Here is a 20,548-nt window from a genome sequence, read left to right as displayed (position 1 = left end):
TGCAATCTATGATACAAGCTCAATGCCAACCATAAATTTATCGCTAAATGGAGGTATATACTTGACACTATCATCACCCAGCTTTGCCTTCTTGACAAATCTGGTAAACGCCGCTTTCGGAAACCCGATGTCAGCCAACAACACTTCTCCCACTTGCCCATATTGTGCTCGTGAGCCCAACAAGGATGTTGGTACACCAAACCCTATCGTCCACCTTGCAGGCACGGATTCATTACTATCTACAGATGCAACACCACCCAATCCAGTAGGCAGTTCCAAAGAACAAACGTATGGTGTTCGTGATAATCCACAGACCCACGATATTGCTTCTTCAAATGAAGTCCTAGACAGCAGGTCAGGAATATCTGATGGTGCCATATCTGCTCCCAGTAAGGCATCGATAACCATATCCGGGACAGATTGCAGTGGAAGCGAGTTTATCAATGTGGCACCAGTATGAAGCAGCATTTTCATTTGCATTGCCACATTCTATCACAATTCTTTGGGTTAAAAACAGCCGGAGTGTTATAAGGTTGTATGTGATATTCGACATACATTCGTCACGTCCGTTTCTGATCCAAGTACTAATACATCCACTCGACACTCGTGGTTTGCCAAATGCCTCGCAGCTGCCAGACCCTGCATCAACAAAAGGTATAGTGCTTCAGCAAAGGATTTACAATGATAACTTGAATCTAAAACTCACATAAGCGCCAACACGAGTACTGTTGCCACACAAAACGACAAGGTGTGGTGGTGGATTATGATTCCTTGCCAAGAAGCGACGACTACCACCTAGAGCTTGCAAACAAGCCTGAGCGACATCTCTACCTCCATTCTCTACCATCTGTTCAAACGAAGGTCCTACTTCGTTCTATTTATGAGAATTGTGGGGTAAAAAACAGTTTGCAGGTTGGGCATGGTCACCAAGCGGCATACCATAGCAATCGACTCCAACAGTTGAAACTCAGTTGGCGTTAAAGAAGGTACTACTATATTCGACGGAGTCCTGAATTGCGGCCTTTCAAACGTCACAGATGTTTTTCTCGACATTGATGTCTTGGATGTACGACGGCGACGGTAGGGATCTTGGAACCCTTCGTCATCAGCATCGTCCTGACCGGCTTCCACAGAACTGGAATCTGGTTTTTCATCTGCGATGAATAGCGTATCCAATACATTTTCTCGTATCCCCAATTTTCGTTGCGCATCATTCTTCTTCACCTTGTTTAAAGTTACTAGTAAAGAATCAGGGTCTGTATCATCTGATTGTCGTATTTCATCAAATATCTGCTTCTTGTCAAACAGTTCGAGCGATGCCTGGAAATCAAAGTCCTTTTCATAGCCTCGGCTATGTGACTGTAATAAAATGAGTGAGAATCATCGTTTGGCCGCTGAATTAAGTACAACCCCATTTACCACACGTGGAGTTGTATTAGAAGCCTGATCACGTTTCGACTTTGATTGAGGTGTAGCAAGTCTATCGCTATTCTGTCCATTAGACTGCCTACTTTGAGGCACAATCTTGGGTGGTGCTTTCCTCTCCTCCTGTTTAGGCTCTGGTACACGTTGAGCTGGCGGAGATTGGTATTCTTCGAATTCCACTTCTTCAATTTCTTCGTCGTTCAATGGTATAACTGGTTTAGGTGGTGTAGCAACAGGAGCCTGTTCACTGGATGCACAAAATGAATTTTATACAAGTTAGCGACGTCTCGCCATTTGTTGGACATATTCCAACCGCACCGTTTAAGTATAGCCCGTTCAGTAGTTTTAATTGATTTTGGTTGAGTGGTAGGCTGCGCTGGCGATGATGCACTAGGTTGCGCTTCCATAAATTCCAAGTTCACAATCTTTTTGGCAGACACAGTCTGAGGACCAAGCTCTCGAAGCTGTCCTTTAAAGTCCAGAGTCACTAGAATGACAAACTTCCTGTAAGGATACATTTTATCATGTGGAATCCCAGAGCCTTTCGAAAACACGAATGATTCTGATTTAATGTTGCAGATCAGGTTGCATCCAACGTCAACCAGGCCCGACAATACAGCCTCAGCGTATTAAGCTAGCATTATTTCATACCTTTCTCCACTTCAATTGACCCATTGTCTGCATTCACGTTCTTCACAATTCCTGACAAAATAGCTCCTAATTTACAACAAGCTTCAATTAAGACGCATTGATAAACAAGAGATCAACCAATTACTTGCTGACCTGTATTCAGCGTCAACTTAACAGGGCGACCTATGTAGGTAGCAGCCATCTGTATGTTTGTTGCGCCAGAACGCCAAAGTGACAAAGAATCAGACTGAAGCTCAAGAAAATGCCTACGTAAATATTACTAGGACGCTAAGTCAACGCATATTCGCATATTTGCATATTTGCCTAAAGGACGCGTGAGTTGGCAATGGCTCGCGTTGAAACGACTGCTGTCTTTAACTGACGCGACATTGACATATTGACATATTTGGAATCACCGCGAGATTCTACAATCATGCCCGTCATACATTGAATGTTGAGCGACATGTTATCACGGTCTGACTCAGCAAACACCAAGAAACACACTTGGTAAGCCCCATGACTTTTGGTAAGCCCCATGACTTTTGGTAGTTTAGGACAAGTTCATGATATCCTTGACAAAGTCCCTTGATTTACCAACTTCACTGCTGTCCTTTCCGACTTTGTACGAAATAGCAGTCTCAAGACTCCTATCCAGGATCGCCTTCACGAAGCGAACCTATAACAGTGGACACATATTAATGTGAGATACAAACGCCAAAAGAGCGTAACGTGAATATAGATACCTCTGGTCTAACTGTCACAACGTATTCACGGAGAAAGATGAAGTACACGATGGTCCCAAGACCAAACCCAACGAGAGATATGTATCCGACAATTCTAATAAAGCGTGTCGAGTTGGAGCAAGCGGTAACTTAATTTTAACTACTACATCTTGTTGAACTCACTGTGTTTGGGAATTGGTGGTAATATTCGAGATGATCGTCGTCAGACCAATTAAAATACCGATAACAGCACCCGGGACACCTAGATGAGCGTTGTTAGACCAAAACAAAACACAAAAGTAGCAGGTGCAAATACCTAGCGGTGATATAAATGGTCGAGGTAACGTTGATATAGAGTATCGTAACTTGATGAATGAAGCCATCTCCAGAGAGTAGGCGAGAACAGCCAACTACGATTATGTCAAATAAAAACAGTACAAAAGCAGTTCAATCAGTATGAAGCGTCAATTAGATCAAAGGCGTTCACATCTTACTATTGGAGACGAGGACGCCAGTGCGAGGTTGACTGTGGTGTCCCCGCTATATGACATTGCCCATTGTGACATTGATAGCACAAAGCACAGTATAACACAAACTGTGGTGGAGTTTGCATGTGTATGGGTCTTTTCTGTAGTTTTGGACATCCATTCGGGTAAGAATCCCGCCCGACTCAAAACATACATGTTCCTACATGTGCAAAGTTATTAACAAACCAACGTATGATGATGACCAAAAAATGACGATATGTTTTTACCGAGATGCTCCAAAGAGCGCCGGTATAATGGAAATAGCGTTGAAAATGGCATACAAAAGTACCAGACACTTGTAACTGGAAGCTGTTTGGTCGGGCGTTATTCCTGAGTTGTAGGCCGACCAAATAATGTCCGCCACTGGATACAGCGAGGTGGAGATGCTGCTAATTGGAGCAGCTATGGCAAACGTAAGGACACCAAACCACACGAAGAAAGTCGCACAGGCGAAAGATATTATGCCTCCACGAGCAGTTTCAGTAGCTGGGACGATGACATCCTCTGAAGACAGCGTGAAGAGTTCTATGCCTGACATGATGTAAAGCAAACCTAAAAGGCCACTTTCGAATCCATTGAATCCACCTTCAAACCAACCAACTTCCGTCACATTTGCGGGAAATTTGATGGCTGGGATCGACATTGATAGCATGAGGAAGACGTAGACAGCACTGATTAATGCCAAGAAACCAGTGCTGAAGAAAACAAAATTAGAAGCAAGGAGCAGCAAATCTGTAGCGGGGGTTTAAATGCATCGGCCATACCACATATAAAAGATGCGCGCAGGCAGAAACAGACAAGAAGCGAATAATGTATATATAAGAAACTGCCACAAAGGTTCCAATCTTTGGTCTGTCCCACACGAAAAAGTAATCGTACTGGCAAATACCTCCAATGCTACTGTGATCCAAATGTAGTACTGGATGATAAAATGGATGTGAATAAATGTGTGAACCAAATATCACCCTACAACGTTGTATACTGCCCACTACCGATGAGATGTATAGGAGTGCTACCAAGAAGCCAACCAAATGGGACCCGGTTGCAGCACGGACAAAGTAGCCAGGCCCGCCGCTGAATGGCATCATCGAGGTCATTTCACACAAGCAGCATACCAAGCAAAGGAAAAAGATGGTTGTCACTGCGAGACCAAGAACTGTGCTGCCGTATCCATTGGGTAGAACAAGAGAATAAGCCCAAAGCGGGGCCGTTACGATTGCCAGAACGGTCTAGTTGGGGTAAAAGTCAACATCTTGATCACAACTTGGAACACCATCCGGAGGACTTTGATCACAATTGGAATTGACCGTTCAGATAGGACTAAATACTCCGAGAAGTTTTCAAATCCATACCAGCGATGCGACACCAATCCTAGACTGTGTAGGCTTCTCAAGCATATGTTGCAAAAGATATTCATTTCTTCTCGGGTCGTTGGTTGATATTCGCGACACTCGTTTGGTGGTCATGATTCCCCGTGTCTACACCACACAAGATCAAAGAGGTGTAGGAGCCAAGTAGAAAGAAGTTCGCATCTTTGCGACCACGCTTATGAAACACTTTGGTTTAATCATCCTCATTCCTTATAAACATAAGGGTCGTTCTGAATCCAAATGCCGAAATCGTTCCAGAGCAGATGCGGCTTGCAGACGAAGATGGAAGCGTTTGGTTTTAGGTCTTGGTCAATTTGGCAAGATCAGCCACGTCCAATAGATGTGATTTCTGCTCGTTCTTGGACTTTGCAGCAAAAAAATCAGATGTGCTGGGATGGTAGGAGAGGAGGCCGGAATGACGTGTAATTCTGCTCATTGAATCCAATGCACGCGTGATCCCTCCATGACACAATTTCATGAAGCTTACAGTGTGATCCCTGAGTGTGCGGCGAGCAAACCAGCAAACATCAATCTTTAACAGTCCAAAACACCTGGTCGACGTCAAAGGAGCAGTCCAAGCTGGGACGGATGATGGCAGCAGTAGCCATGATCCGGTTGTTAAGATATGGTCTGCTATGGTTTCTCCTGGTGCCAATATTTCTGTGCATCATCATAACAATGGGGATCTATAACGTGCGGGAGGGTGACAAGCATGTGAGCACTGCTAATTTACTACTGTCTATGAGAATTTCATTTGATTTCTTGAATGTTTCTTGTTTTGCCATTGCAACAACAACACCTTGATGTTCCGAACAACATTTGCTAATCTTGAACTTCAAACTTTCACACACAGGCAGACAATGTGGTTGCGTACATCGCTGATGTCGATGGCAACCTACCATCAAATTTCAGTGGTGTGCTCATTCAGGCTACTGTAACTGGAGTTGACGTGAATGCTCTTTCTTAGCTGCAGGGTACAATCCAAACAACAATACTGTGTGTATAGTTGCAAGATACTCATTGGGAAGCAAACTACTCTAGATCCACTTCTCTGTAACTCCACAAGGAAACCTAATTGATCCAGCATCATCAACCGTCCATTCGATATCCTCCACAATCCCTCTTCGAATCCTAATCAGCGACACATCGCCAGTCAACTTTGCAGCAAGCCAACCACTAAATGGATTTGATTCAACATTTACCTTTGCTGAAGGTGACCCAAACAATTACCCGCTCGATCTGTATCTTGTTAGTCTCGGCGTCATTGCTACGACTGTCAACACAACCAGTAATTCCACGTGAGCAAAAACGCATTACTATCTCTGCTGTATCAATCTGATTTTTTCGCATAAACCAGAATACCTATACCAGTCGCAATGATTATCCAAGGCGCACTACAATCATGGCGGTTACATTTCAATCTCGTCGAGGAACAATTTCATCTCATGACAAGTGGTAATTTGCAGAAATCGCCAAATCTTACGGTAGAAGTCATACGGTCTTATACGACCAAGATCTTTTCATTCTTTACCTTGATTGTGATGTGGGCGTTGAGTGTTGCGATCTTGGCGCTGGCTATTACCTTGTGGACTCGAGATAGGAAGGTTGAGCCTCCTACGATTGTCGTAGCAACGTCCATGTTGTTTTCGCTGCCAGCTATAAGGTACGGAACGGAGCGACTGAGTACTGTAATCTCGGAATTGTATTGTCTAGTCGCTGAGATCCTTCCTTTAGAAATGCACAACCAGGAGCTCCACCTGTCGGTTGTACATCCGATGTTATAGGTAAACAATCAGCATTACGAATGATACACTGTTTTTCGTCACTTGAGCTAACATTATTTACATACGCCAATAATATCTTAGGATTCTTCTGGTGTATGCTAATTGTGGCGACAGCAGGTACCTTATTACAAGAATTAAGCCAGCAAGAATTCTTACAACTCACTCACACTATTGTCTTTCCTCATCACTCTCCAGCACTACTGCTTTTAATCAACTACATTGTAAAGTACAAGGCAGAAGCACAGGGACAACAGTCAGTCCAGGACCAACAGTTGTTCAAATGACTCAAATGAGTGACTTATCGCGAAGCAAAACAGTATCAACAATAATTTAATGACAAGCAAAACGTGTTGCATTTCTCATATTTAGACGAAGAAAAAAAAGGACAAAGTAATATACCAAACTACAAAGGATGTTTTATGCGATTTTTTTGTGTGGTTTTTGTGTGTGAGTTTTAATATTAGACTGGTTGAGGGAGCTTGATTCCAAATCGGCATACAATGATGGATCGATCATCACGCAGCCACTAGATAGATAGCGAGGAGTTAGCAAAAGTGAAGTCAAGTCATCGACTCGAATCTTTAATTGCAAAAGACTCACTTTGAGGTTATTCATCATTTCTTCCACACATTTTTCAGGTGTTTCTGCATTACGGCTAATGATTTCCTGAAAGACTTTTTTGAATCTCTTGAAGAATCGAATGACTCCATCAGAGGCAACGACAAAGGATCGTAATTCGTGGTTTGGAATCGAAGTCACATCAGGTACTCTGCGAGAAAGGTGGACAAATAAAGTCAGCGCCAAAAGCAAACGGAAAAACATCAAGCGATCTGAATTCCCAACACACCTGACCAATCCAGGAGAAGCAAGATGATGACGATGATCCAATCCTCTGACAGCACTCAACAAGACCCGCGACATTTGAGTTTCCTTTTTCAGCAATGACAAGTGTTTTGACAAGAAGCCCCAAGCAGGTCTTGCCAACATCCACTCACGTAGCTCGCTATATGGGAATTCTAGGGGATTTACACCTTCCAAATCCGACAACGATGTCATTTTTTCAAATGCGAATTTCACACTTGGTACTTGTGGACCAGTTGCTGATACGGGCGAGATGGGAGTCGTTCCATCGGGGGTGGTACCTATTGTTGGTGATACACTGCTACTTATAGGGACGGTGCTTTCGGGAGTGTCTTTACGATTTCGTTTGGGTGTTTTACGTGACGTGCCATCACCAGTTGATCGTCGTTTCTTTGGATCTAGTTCAGCGGGGTTTGTTTTTACTTTTTCTACATGGTTATTATATCTCCATACACGGTCTTGCCGGAATACTACTAGCTCATCGATAAATGTATTAAAGACTTGAGGATCATAGAATGAATCCCCCAACGTCCCAAATACATTCAGAGCCGACATTCCAATACGCAAGTCATCAAACTGTATTTCTTCGTCTTCTTCGTCAGCTCCTGGTATAGCTGAGAACTCAGGAGGTTTGATGGCTTCAAGAGCTTTCTCGTCATGAATCATTGTCTTTTCAGTATCACCATCTTTTTCCATGACTGCTGTATCTTTTCCTTGTTCATCTGAATCTATGGATTCTTCAACGTCTTCGGGTACGACGACACTCACACCATTGGGTTGAGGTGTTACTACTACCGAATCATGTTCATCGGCTGATGATGCAGCTGCCAAGTCCAATAGTTTTGCTCTCATTCCTGCACTGGTCACTATGTAGTATACATTATGAAGATCTACTTCACGGACCATGACAAGGAACATGTTGGATCCAACAATTTGGGGGAAGATGTTTGGGTTGTCTAATAAAGCAGTTTTAAGTATTGTCAATTCAATGACAGTTTTTCCCACAAGTATCAAGATAAACAGCATACCAGCATCGTGTTCCTTAAATAGCAATTCAGGATTGGGTTGATTTTGCTTCCAAATCATGATGGGTGAATCGCCAACCATAGCAAAGTAGGTGACTGTTGGAGTAACGAGGACAACCGAGGCGGTACAACCAGATGAGAAGTCATTGGATGGAGCTTCAGGAGCATATGATTTACATTCTAACAAGGCCGCATGAGCCCGTTGGAAGGCTACAGTTAGAGCCTGTTTATAATCGCCATTGTGGAACTCGGTAGTGCCAGCGAGTTCATATGGGAATCGATACTGCATGAATGTCGAAGCTATGGCTCCACAGTGACCATCGAATACGGCGAATAGTTTGAAGTTTTCTACTGGAGTTTGTTCTGGATGGCTCCCTGTTATTTCAGGTGTCTTGAATGATGAAGATGGCGGTGGTCCAGGCTTTACATCACCGAATTTCCTAGTGTCGTATGCTAATGAATACGAAAAAGAGAAGATGAGGATATGTAGGCTTGATGTGTTGAATTGCAGCAAAGAGGTAGTGTGTCCCACACACAAAACACGACGAGTGGGTGTACCTGCGTATCCGTCTCGTACAAAGCTCTCATAGTCCTCAATGACAACTACACGATCTTCCCTCGAAGGTGCGTTTATACCAGCTCCTTTGCAAGCGTACTCGACCCTGAATACAGCGTTTGATTTCCGCTGGCGTGTGAATACTGGCCCACAGTTGGCCATACGAGCAAAGGGCGAAGAGAGAGCAGCCGATAGCTTGGAGGCCCACGAAGCACCTGTTCTCCTACGCTTCTTGTTTATTGGAGGAGCTAGGTCGGGTATGGTGTCGAAGCGCTGTAGCGAGTCTCCAACGCCAGCAGTGAATTCTTCTTCTTCAGGAAAGACTTTGCCAGATGCTGGATGCTGGTCGTGTACAGTGGTCTCAGTCACCGCTACATCGGCCATGGTACCTTGTTAGAATAAGATGGGTTTATGTTGAATAACTTGGAGGAGGTTGAGCGAAAGAAGCACAACAAACACCCGAATGCCAAAAAGAAAAGAGAGATCTGATGATACATTGGCACGTGTTTTACAAGTGTTGAAATATCTTTGCCACCTTGTCTCATCTAGAAGGCTACCTATTTTGCTCCTGGCATGTTTCCGTAGCAACTTTTGAAAGCCACTTTGTTGCTCAAGAACTTCAAATTGGATGTTCTTTTGGTACTGTGTGGCCTTGGCACACGTTGATACTGAGTGAATTGCTAAAATCCTACTTGGTTTTCTTAATGACAGTCGTTCTACCAATGACGATCGCATTCTCGAGCTCAATTGATTGCCTTCATGATCACATTTAGCTTTGATAATGTCATAATGCCATAGTTCTGCTTCAAACTATGGCACCGAGTTCGAGTAATTGGGTTTATGCGGTTGATGTCCGTGGTCTAAGAACTTTCATGTCTACTGACCCTTTTCGGCAAACTGGAGCCAACCAACCATTCGATACTCATCTTTTACTCTATTTGTCCTTTCTGTCTTGTGATGATTACAATAGATTTACTGCAAGACTATTCAATTTCAACACTCCACGTGAAGATAAAGACGGCTTACGTGTCTGGAAGTGATATAATGCAATGGCCAGACTTAAATCGCATCTTCCATTGTCGGTGACACTTTCTTGTCTCGATAGGGCGGCATTGATATTTCTGACGACTCGTCACTCCTACAAGCCCAAAACAGAGATCTACTGATCGAAAGACGACGTACGGAAGCACAATGACGCGCCGAATAAGTGCAAATTGCCACACCGTTAACACCCTCCTCGCAATTCCGAGTGCGTCGTTTCTTCCGTCGTCAAACAAGCCTTACCAACAAAGACAACACAACCAAGCAAACGAGGTAGCAAAACAGCAAACTAGAAACATCACACAATGCTTGGGGCTGCTATCTTGATTTCCAGTCTATTGCTAGTCAGCTCACAAAAATTCAACAATACTTCTCTTGCAACCATTTCTGACACTCTGATCGCAAGTGGAAATCACTCAATTCTTGTCAGTTTGTTGAATGCAACTGGTGTACTTGAAACTCTCAATACGACTGGAGTCAATGGAACTGGGTAAGTTTCGTATTGAAATTTGTCGTCATTTGCCATTTGGTCTTTGCATGCGGCAGTACCGTACGGTCATTGAAAGAGCATGCATCTCATGCATACATCCAAATTTAGATACGAAGTATATGCTCCAATTGATTCTGCATTCCTCTCTTTGCCATCTTGGATTCGAAAGCGAGCTCAACATGTTGGAAGGAATGAAAGTATCAACTTGCTGCGAGCTGCTGTAAGTTGAAATCAAATCTCTGAAATGCACACTTCAGGAAATTCTCAATGCTTCATTTTCTCCTACTAGCTGATCTATCATGCATCTTTGCCAGCCAATGTCGACTTGACAAACTTTACCACAAACGCAACCATGGTTCCAACATTGGCGTCTGGTATTCCCATGCAGCTTGAATCTAATTCAACTAGTGGTAACAGCTATGTAAATGATGCCAAAGTCTTGAATGCTACAAACACCACAAATGGAGGACTACTTGCCATTGACCGGTATGCAGAGCTTTCACCTAACCTTTCTTTTGCAACCACTCTTGCTGACGAGAAATTCTGTTCCTAGTGTCTTGTCACCATTATACTTCTTCAACACATCTCTATACGACATTCCAAACCCACCACCAAATACTCTTCCATATGGAGTACCAACTCCCAATCTGATGCTAAAGAGTGATTACTCTGATAACATGGATGTCACTTCATGGTATTACACAAACGTACTTGGTACCTTCAAAGTACACTCACCAGAAGCAGTCTTCCAACAAGAGCAATCTTCTGATGGGTACTTGAACGACCTCGTGAAGAGTTTGGGCTTGTAATGTCTTGGGGTTGAGAGTCTTGGTATATAACCTCTAGCATATTTTTGTAAACTTGCACATATAATCAATAAATGACGTTGACAAAAAACCATGGCGTAATGAAGTTTGATTGATCATTTTCAACTGTTCTATATTACAGTACTAGCAACGTTTAACTCGATATTGTACATTTAGGGCCTCCACAAAATCACTTGAATGGCGTTCTTGGCAGCTTCTGAAATTCGAGCCCTGTCAGCGTATTGTTTTCTTAATTCTTCCAACTATGTTGCCAAAAAAGGAGCGTCTGAGAAATCGTGCATATCGTGTGAAACGGAATATCAAAACCACAAACTCACAGTTGGAATGCATCCTGCAAGCTCAAATCGTCCACGACAGTTTTCAGCACAGTTCGTGATTGTCTAACAATTAGAATTATGTTGAGCAGGAGATCCCAAATTTGCTTTATATTTGACCTTGATGACGTTCGACAACACAAGTGCACGCATGTCAGAAACGAGTCCTGAAAAGATGGGAACGGCTGCCTCTCATACAACGAACCTTTTGGTTTCAAACGAAATAGAAATGCTATATGACGAGAGTAGTATTAAGTCAGCGATGCAAAAAAGGAGCGGTGGGCGTAAATGCGCGGAATCACAAACCTTATGAGAGCACCAGCAGCTGCGGTTCTAACTTTTGACTTGTCATCACCCTGTAAATCAATGAGAGCTGAGACTTTCGTCCTTTATAAGCCAAAGCTTTGCCTTCAGAGTAGAAACTGTATGGAAAAATAGGTATAAATTCGATCAGATGATGAATTGGTGCCTAATTGACACACCAAAAGTTCATAAAACAACGAGCAGTACTAATCTTGATATCAGGAATCAGATCACGAGTCAAGAGACCAGTTAGAGAACCCAAAGCGTCACATTCGAAAACGTGATTGGTATTCTTGGCTTTTAACCAAGTCGTGCGATTTGAGCTAGGGTCTGCAAACACTTGATAAGTAGTTATAAGTATGTAATGATGCCAAGGTCTTGAATACCACAAACGCAACAGATGGAGAAATGTTTGTCATTGACCGGTATGTGCCATCCGCACGTCCTCCTTTTTTGCTATCACTCTTGCTAACGAGAGAAGTCCTTCGCGGTGTCTTGCCATCATTGTACTTCTTCAATACATCTCTCCACGACCGCCCAAACTCACCACCAAACACCTTTCCATATGCGACCGAACTTGATGTTGAAGAGTAACGGGTTTTATAACATGGACGTCACGTCATGGTATTACACGAAAGTACTTGGTACCTCAAGGTACTCTCACCAGAAGGAGCCTTCCAACATGAGCAATCTTGTGATGGGTACTTGAACGACCTCGTGAAGAGTTTGGGCTTGTAATGTCTTGGGGTTGAGAGTCTTGGTATATGACCTTTAGAATACATTTCGGAAACTTGCACATATAATCAATAAAAGAAGCTGACAAACAAACTAGTAGCAGTGAAGTTGGATTGGTCTTTTTCAACTGGGATTCTTGTATTTCACACCAACTAGCAGCATTTAACTTGATAAATGTACACTTAGGGCCTCCATGAAATGACTTGAATCGCTTTCTTGGCAGCGTCTGAAATTTGAGGACTGTCGGCGTATTGTTTTCTCAATTCTTCCAACTTTGTTGCCAAAAAGAGGAGTGTCAGAGGAATCGTGCAAATCGTGTGTTTACATGGAACTGCACAATCCCAAACTCACAGTTGGAATGCAGCTTGCAAGCTGGAATCGTCCACGATAGTCTTCAGCACAGTTCGTGATTGTCTGAAAGTTGAAAGTATGTTGAGCAGGGAAAAAGAAAGGATTTATTACGTGTATGTCTAACCTTGATGACGTTCAACAACACATATTCACTCTTATCGGAAAGGAGCCCTGAAAGGATGGGAACGGCTCCCTCTGATACAACAAACTTTTTGGCTTCAACAGAAATGGTGATGCTATTTGATGTAAGTTCTGTTGAGTCCTTACCGCAAAAAAGCTACAAATTGATCCAGATGCGCTAACGAATGAGTACACACCTCATGAGAGCACCAGCAGCAGCAGCTCTAACTTCTGACTTGTTATCACCCAGTAATTCAATAAGGGCGGGCACGGTTCGTCCTTCACATGCCAGAGCTTTGCCTTCAGAGTAGAAACTGCAGGAACAATGAATACTATGTAATTACGAATTGATGTCTAATTGACATACCACAAGTTCATTACACAACGAGCAGCACCAATCTTGATATCAGCAATTTGCTCACGAGTCAACAGACCAGTTAAGGATCCCAAAGCGTCACAATCGAGAGCGTGATTAGGTATTCTTGGCTTTTGACCAAGTCGTAAAATTTGAGCAAGAGTCTGTAGACCCAGAACCTGACATTCCAACTTTTCTGAAACAATCTTGGCTACAATCAAAGGTACTAGGCGGTGGTTGAGGATGCTTTCTACGGCTTGGGAATCAACTGTCGCACGAGCAAAGACGGTGTGAGCGTGATGACGCACTAGGAGGTCTTCGTCGTTGAACTAGAGTGACAAAGTGTTGGCCATGTATGTTTGAAAATTGTCCAAGAATGGGCGAAGATAACCAACCAATTGTGAGATGGGTTTCAATGCTTCAGTCTCCACTAAGACGTTTCGTCCGACAGCCAAACCTATCATTTCATTTTTTAGTTGACCTCACCACAGAAGCAGCGGCTGAAAAACGACGCACCTGCAAGAATCACAAAGATTTCAACAGTTTTTTGTCGTGTAGTGATGTCTTTGGAGGGCAACAGTAGTAACAGCTTTGGTACAATTCCTATCAGAAACCACAAACGCGTCAATCAAAAAAACTCAGAGTTGATGTCGTGTTATTCGACGCGACAATTACCTATTTGGATGGCACGCGACGTGTGATCTGGGGCATGAAATAAGTCTGCTAATGCAATCAAGGCTCTTTGACGAGTAAGGAGCTTTTCAGCGTCAGTTCCAGCACCGCTGTTCAGTTCGTCGATTAATTTCGGTACAGCTCGACTTCCAAAAGCTAGAGACACGTTCCAGCATTTTTCTGGAACAATTGAAATAGGTTCCAAAGATGGTAGCGAGGTTTGAACGGCTACGACCATGTCTTGAATCTTGAGCAAGAAATATGTGTGTGTGTGTTTTTTGGCGAATGAATCAGAGGACAACGGTACCAAATCAGATGCCACAGGCCATATCGTTCGACATAAATCCGAGGCTTGCTGCTCTGTACGCGATCATTCTGACTCGAACGTCCATGGGGAGACAATCACGTGTGTGAAGTCAGCAAACAAAGTTTCTATTTATTCTGGTTTTGGAGGTGAAGTATATCAAAGAAGAAGTACAGTACGTGCTATTATCTGTATTTTAAGAGCACTGGTAGCTCGCCGGACAGCTAACGTTGCCGCATAAGTCATAGAAAACCCAAGTCAAAAACATGAATATAGGAATGCAACGGTCGGTGGCCATAACTATTCCAACGACGCAAAGGACGACTTCCAACTCGTCAAACTCGTCACAAGGATCTACATCCTCTTCATCTTCTCAATACTCGCAATCGGCACCAACGAAACCATCATTTGAACCTACGAACTTTACTCAAGTCGACCTGACCGACAACGAGAGATATATCAAGTAAGTAGCACTGCCAGTGTGTTTATATGCTTGCTAAAAGCTTATCGCTCACTATTTTTCACCTGGTGTTATAGGCTACTATCAAACAGCGGCGGCTTCAAGTGGTCGATTGACGTGTTGGCTCCCAGGTACCGCGACAGATATACAAACCAGAAGGATCTCGATGAAGTACCAGTCCAGGTGATCAGTCTGGACGATTGATCGTGAAATGGCTGTTGGTGATCTGACCGATTTTTGGCAATGCTCTGTGTTTCAAAACTATACTTATATATACCACCACTCTCGTCCTGTTCCAGGAAATCAAATATTTTGTCGCTTTCTGAAATAGATTCTAGCAATTATAAATCGTAATCATACCCGAGTTTGCCGTTCAAATTCTGGCCGACGAATGTGTCTAGTTTAAATGCGCAACCCCTCGCGAATTCTTCAACTTGATAGCATACAAGTAGATTCGTACTATTCTGGTACATTCCGTCAGGATTCATCAGCATCGCTCCCTTTCCTCTTTGTAATTGTTTGAATCTGAAAGTTCGACGCGTCATCTTTCGATTCAAACTTGGTTCCAAGTCAGTGAAAACAAACAGAGCAAACAAGTCGAAATAGTTCCAAGTATCCTATATATTATACACTGCTGATATCATGTCGAATCCAGGAAAGGGCAAGCTCCCGTAAGTACCTCTACCTCTTATTATTGCAATTCGACTCGACGAAAGCCGCTTGGAGTGAGTCGATGAGAATGGTGGACTAAAGTATACAGAGGAGAGGTCGAACGATGGTTCTATTCAAGCTGGATTTATCAGTGGAAGTGCTCTGCATGTCTCATGCTGTTGGTCAATGCAAAGTAGTGATTCAACATCACATCACTTTCCACTTGAAGAACTTGATGGAAGCATTGCCGTTTCACCTACACCAAGGAATGGCGAGATTATATTAGATGATGCATTTGTATCTGTCAAGATGATGGATGCCAACGATGCTCACATATCCATTAAGGAACGCGGCCAAAGAAATTACAAAAGAGCGCAGCTGACCAAACCTTTCACACCACCCATAATCGACCCTTTTTGCATATTACAACACGTATATTAATAATTCTTCTTCACGTATTTCTAGTGAAGTCAACCCATCGGATCTCTCGACATCCAACCCAAATGACACCTCATTGGCCATCCTGAAAAAGAAGGCATCTCCAAACAAGTTGGTCGTTGATGATGCTGCAAACGATGATAACTCCGTTTGCGCTCTTCATACTACTACTATGGAGGCACTGCAACTATTCAGAGGGTAAGTACTCATCGTCCTATCAATATGAAGTCTTGCAGTGCAACAAATCGAATCTTACAGCTCATCTCTACACAATCAAATAGCGACACTGTCTTGGTAAAGGGCAAGAAGCGTCGTGATACAGTCCTCATTGTCTTGGCCGACGATGAAGTCGAACCTGCCAAGATTCGCATCAACAAGGTCGTGCGAAACAATCTACGAGTCCGTTTGGGAGATGTCATCTCAGTCCATGCTTGTCCAGACATCAAATACGGCAAACGCATCCACGTACTTCCAATCGATGATACGATCGAAGGCTTGGATGGCAATCTCTTTGACATCTTCCTCAAACCGTACTTTTTGGAAGCATATCGTCCAGTTAGGAAGGGTGATACATTTGTAGTACGTGGTGCTATGAGGGCTGTGGAATTTAAAGTAGTAGAATCTGATCCAGCTCCCTACTGTATTGTGAGTTACATGTTCAGCTCATAGAGTTTTTTTTGGTTTGAATTGTCACTTTTGTTTGAATCGTCACCTAATCAGACCCATTTCTCATAATAGGTTGCTCAAGATACCGTAATCCACTGTGAAGGCGATCCAATCAAACGAGATGAAGAAGAAGCCAATCTCGCTGATGTCGGTTATGATGATATTGGTGGATGTCGTAAACAGTTGGCTCAAATCCGTGAAATGGTTGAACTCCCTCTCCGTCACCCTCAACTCTTCAAATCTATTGGTATCAAACCGCCTCGTGGTGTACTCATGTATGGTCCTCCTGGTACTGGTAAAACTTTAATCGCTCGTGCAGTCGCCAACGAAACTGGTGCCTTCTTCTTCTTGATCAACGGACCAGAAATCATGTCGAAAATGGCTGGTGAATCTGAAAGTAATTTACGAAAGGCATTTGAAGAAGCTGAAAAGAATTCTCCATCTATTATCTTCATCGATGAACTGGATTCTATTGCTCCAAAGCGTGAGAAGGTGCGTTTGAATGTCTCCAAGCATTAGTGGCTTCCCAAATGATTTTGCCTCTTGTGAATATTCGATTTTTACTGTTGTTCGCATCATTCTTAGACGAATGGTGAGGTCGAACGTCGTGTCGTCTCACAATTGTTGACGCTGATGGACGGCTTAAAGGCTCGATCGTCAGTGGTCGTTATGGCAGCAACCAATCGTCCCAACTCTATCGACCCTGCCCTCCGTCGATTTGGTCGATTCGATCGTGAAGTAGATATCGGTATACCAGATCCCACTGGCCGTCTTGAAATTCTTCGGATCCATACAAAGAATATGAAGCTCTCCGATGACGTCGACTTGGAGCAAATTGCTTCAGAGACTCATGGTTATGTAGGTTCTGATATGGCCGCTCTCTGCTCAGAAGCTGCTATGCAACAAATCCGTGAAAAGATGGATTTGATTGATTTGGATGAAGAAACTATTGAGGCTGAAGTACTAGATGCTTTGGCTGTCACCATGGAGAACTTCCGAGTGAGTACTAGCATGGTGTCAAGTGCCATTCTCCCCCAAGCGCCAGTTTTTGGTCCAGGATGCTTACACTCAGTACCATTCTCTAGTATGCTTTGGGTACATCAAACCCATCTGCCCTCAGAGAAACCATTGTCGAAGTACCAAATGTACACTGGGAAGATATTGGAGGCTTGGAAAAGGTCAAGCAGGAATTGCAAGAAACTGTGCAATATCCAGTAGAACATCCAGAAAAGTTCTTGAAGTACGGTATGTCACCATCCAAAGGTGTCTTGTTCTACGGTCCCCCTGGTACTGGTAAAACTCTACTGGCTAAAGCTATTGCCAATGAATGTCAAGCAAACTTCATCTCCATCAAGGTAGAAATCCCCACCTTTATTTTCCTCAGTTTTTTGTTTCGCTTGATATGCTTCATTGTCTAACTGAACTTGAATTCGACTTTTAGGGTCCTGAACTCTTGACCATGTGGTTTGGTGAATCCGAAGCCAATGTCCGTGATGTATTCGACAAGGCACGAGCTGCTGCACCATGTGTCATGTTCTTTGATGAACTTGACTCTATCGCAAAAGCTCGTGGGGGCTCATCTGGTGATGCTGGTGGAGCTGGTGATCGTGTACTCAATCAAATACTTACTGAAATGGATGGTATGAATGCCAAGAAGAACGTCTTTGTCATCGGAGCTACCAATCGTCCGGATCAAATTGATCCTGCTCTATTACGTCCTGGTCGTCTTGATCAGTTGATTTATATTCCGCTCCCGGGTAAGTTCACGTTGCTGGCCAAAATAGTTGGATCTGCGCTGGAGTGCAATTGCGAGTACTTACATTCCCCACTCCATTCTCATAGACCAAGCAGCTCGTACCCAAATTCTTCAAGCTACCTTACGAAAGTCTCCAATCGCCAAGGATGTCGACTTGAACTTCATGGCTTCAAAGACCAACGGATTCTCTGGTGCTGACTTGGCTGAAATCTGTCAGCGAGCTTGTAAATTGGCCATTCGTGAATCCATTGAAAATGATATCAAACGCGAGAGGGGCCAGAAGGAAGCAGCTGCTCGTGGTGAAGAAGTCATGGATACTGAAGAAGACGAAGTCCCAGAAATCACTCGTGCCCACTTTGAAGAAGCTATGAAGTTTGCACGTCGGTCAGTCAGTGACAATGATTTGCGCAAATATGAAATGTTTGCACAAAATTTGCAACAAACTTTGGGTGTACGAGGTGCCTTCAAATTCCCTGAGGGTGGAGCTGCCAATGGAGGTAAGCGTCGTTGTTGAGATGCAGAAAAAAGATGAATGATGGTTTGGAGAATCGCACCACAGGCAAAGTCACACAATTGTTCCTTATTTTCATTAGCTGCTGCTGGTACACAAAATGGCTTCCAAGAAAATGCCAACGCTGATGACGACCTCTACAGTTAAAGGGCTTTCCTCGAGTATTATATAGAAAAAATTATTGAAAAAATGCATGGGTGGATGGAATGATTGAAGCGGGATAGTGTTTTACCTTTGTATAGCTAGCAAGATAAACAATGAAAGTGTTATTGCCAAATAATACGTTTTGGTCTGACTTATGCTTCTCAACCGAACAAAAGACTCGTTGAAGCTGTCTGTGTAATGAGTTGCGATGAGCTTCTATTTATTTATTCTAATTGCAAGCAATGCGGCTTTCTATTTATATGATATGATGAATCTTTCCTCGCCCGACCTTGGCTGAAGTATTCCATCTCCGTAAGGCACGAAAGGTCAAGATAGTCCACCAGATATTGAGCATACCAAAAACCGAGACCTGGCAAACCAAAAATGTGACCGAAGTCAACTTAGAAATTGCTACACTCACAAAGACACAAACCAGCTTGCAGGTTGACGTTCTAAAATGATCTCAAACACGGGAAAACGACTTTATAAACTCATCAACTCACATTAAGCGCAATCCCAGTCTTCAACAACACATTCATCTTCCTATACTCATCCCAAAAGTAGTCTAACCTCTCAGACAACGTAGGCGTCTTCTTATCTGGCACAGGCCTGCTCAAACAATACCACACAACACCCGGCAGCGCCAGTCCCCTCACAGCAACAAATAACACACATCTAATAATCAACAACCATCCGTATTCATAAGTTTGCTCCAATCCGAGCTTTTGCATTGTCCATAGGGCGTTTGAGGCTAGCACGGTAAGCTCTGCTGGTGCTGTATCATAAAATGGAAGGTGAGAAATTTGGTGGAGAGGCGCTAGCACAGTTGAGAGGGAGTTTTACCAAATGCAGTTGGAAAAAATGCACCCTGCTTGTATACTCTCATGACACTTGCGCCAAAGATTCCTAGTACGTGATGAGCCCACACGGAAGGATGTTCGTGGCCTTGAAGCGCCATTACGACGACATCGTATCTAGAAAACATGGTGTGAGTTCTTCGTTGCCAGAACAACACCCACTTTGACGATCGGCGTCCATAGCATATAAATAGCACTTACATGCTAAAAGCAACATGATTCGCAAGCACCAAATCCAGAAACCTCGTATACGGCTTGAAAACACTGGACTCAAATGTTCCATTCAATAGCACAATGGCGCTGCCAACGCCTACAGCAACAGCATTGATGGTGGAAGGAAGTTTTTCCGGAATGTATATCTTGTCTGATGGTGATAAGCGCTTCCAAATGGCAGAGGGAATCAGAGGTGGGAGGAACTTGGATACAAGAATGTGAATTGCGGAGTATGAGACGAGGGGGATTATGAGTGGGAGGTCGAGTCGAGGTTTTGTTTCCTTGCAGCTCTTGTCCGTTGGAGGTTCTTCCTTGCTCATCGCGATCTACCTGTGTGTTAGCTGTAGAACGTTTGGACAGACAATAGGTGATGAGCATGGTGATCGGCAGCAGCTGTTTCAATGAATCAAGAAAACAGAGAAACCGAAGCGTCGAAATAT

At 43.4% G+C, this 20,548-nt stretch overlaps 7 protein-coding genes across 7 annotated transcripts; 4 read left to right on the top strand and 3 right to left on the bottom strand.

Annotated features, from left to right (window-relative positions):
- Positions 1 to 6: 6 nt before the first annotated feature.
- On the bottom strand, positions 7 to 1,943 carry SmJEL517_g01285 (uncharacterized protein; the record flags this gene model as incomplete). The annotated part of the gene is made up of 6 exons (XM_031167213.1): positions 7 to 489; positions 556 to 639; positions 707 to 874; positions 940 to 1,359; positions 1,420 to 1,672; positions 1,744 to 1,943. 6 exons carry the CDS (start codon positions 1,941 to 1,943, stop codon positions 7 to 9), a joined length of 1,608 nt encoding a protein of 535 aa, XP_031026952.1.
- Positions 1,944 to 5,352: 3,409 nt separating this feature from the next.
- On the top strand, positions 5,353 to 6,742 carry SmJEL517_g01284 (uncharacterized protein; the record flags this gene model as incomplete). Its single annotated transcript, XM_031167212.1, has 6 exons — positions 5,353 to 5,388; positions 5,528 to 5,608; positions 5,716 to 5,972; positions 6,032 to 6,337; positions 6,409 to 6,458; positions 6,540 to 6,742. The coding sequence occupies 6 exons, from the start codon at positions 5,353 to 5,355 to the stop codon at positions 6,740 to 6,742; spliced, it is 933 nt and encodes a 310-aa protein (XP_031026951.1).
- A 176-nt stretch (positions 6,743 to 6,918) lies between these two features.
- On the bottom strand, positions 6,919 to 9,284 carry SmJEL517_g01283 (uncharacterized protein; the record flags this gene model as incomplete). Its single annotated transcript, XM_031167211.1, has 4 exons — positions 6,919 to 6,984; positions 7,059 to 7,227; positions 7,306 to 8,797; positions 8,903 to 9,284. 4 exons carry the CDS (start codon positions 9,282 to 9,284, stop codon positions 6,919 to 6,921), a joined length of 2,109 nt encoding a protein of 702 aa, XP_031026954.1.
- A 962-nt stretch (positions 9,285 to 10,246) lies between these two features.
- On the top strand, positions 10,247 to 11,240 carry SmJEL517_g01282 (uncharacterized protein; the record flags this gene model as incomplete). The annotated part of the gene is made up of 4 exons (XM_031167210.1): positions 10,247 to 10,431; positions 10,540 to 10,651; positions 10,721 to 10,917; positions 10,985 to 11,240. The coding sequence occupies 4 exons, from the start codon at positions 10,247 to 10,249 to the stop codon at positions 11,238 to 11,240; spliced, it is 750 nt and encodes a 249-aa protein (XP_031026953.1).
- A 1,552-nt stretch (positions 11,241 to 12,792) lies between these two features.
- SmJEL517_g01281 (uncharacterized protein) lies at positions 12,793 to 14,346 on the bottom strand (the record flags this gene model as incomplete). The annotated part of the gene is made up of 8 exons (XM_031167209.1): positions 12,793 to 12,882; positions 12,962 to 13,024; positions 13,086 to 13,197; positions 13,279 to 13,395; positions 13,449 to 13,765; positions 13,832 to 13,893; positions 13,953 to 14,039; positions 14,112 to 14,346. The coding sequence occupies 8 exons, from the start codon at positions 14,344 to 14,346 to the stop codon at positions 12,793 to 12,795; spliced, it is 1,083 nt and encodes a 360-aa protein (XP_031026956.1).
- A 332-nt stretch (positions 14,347 to 14,678) lies between these two features.
- Positions 14,679 to 15,076, top strand: SmJEL517_g01280 (uncharacterized protein; the record flags this gene model as incomplete). The annotated part of the gene is made up of 2 exons (XM_031167208.1): positions 14,679 to 14,875; positions 14,950 to 15,076. The coding sequence occupies 2 exons, from the start codon at positions 14,679 to 14,681 to the stop codon at positions 15,074 to 15,076; spliced, it is 324 nt and encodes a 107-aa protein (XP_031026955.1).
- Positions 15,077 to 15,514: 438 nt separating this feature from the next.
- Positions 15,515 to 19,041, top strand: SmJEL517_g01279 (uncharacterized protein; the record flags this gene model as incomplete). The annotated part of the gene is made up of 9 exons (XM_031167207.1): positions 15,515 to 15,543; positions 15,989 to 16,159; positions 16,243 to 16,606; positions 16,700 to 17,119; positions 17,213 to 17,626; positions 17,713 to 17,982; positions 18,069 to 18,384; positions 18,470 to 18,880; positions 18,977 to 19,041. The coding sequence occupies 9 exons, from the start codon at positions 15,515 to 15,517 to the stop codon at positions 19,039 to 19,041; spliced, it is 2,460 nt and encodes an 819-aa protein (XP_031026790.1).
- Between the last annotated feature and the right edge of the window lie 1,507 nt (positions 19,042 to 20,548).

The sequence above is a fragment of the Synchytrium microbalum genome (genome assembly GCF_006535985.1).
Source record: "Synchytrium microbalum strain JEL517 chromosome Unknown SmJEL517_scf0004, whole genome shotgun sequence".
Classification (NCBI taxonomy): domain Eukaryota; kingdom Fungi; phylum Chytridiomycota; class Chytridiomycetes; order Synchytriales; family Synchytriaceae; genus Synchytrium; species Synchytrium microbalum.
The sequence above is the reverse complement of the archived record's forward strand: the minus strand, read 5'-3'. Positions and strand labels throughout refer to the sequence as shown.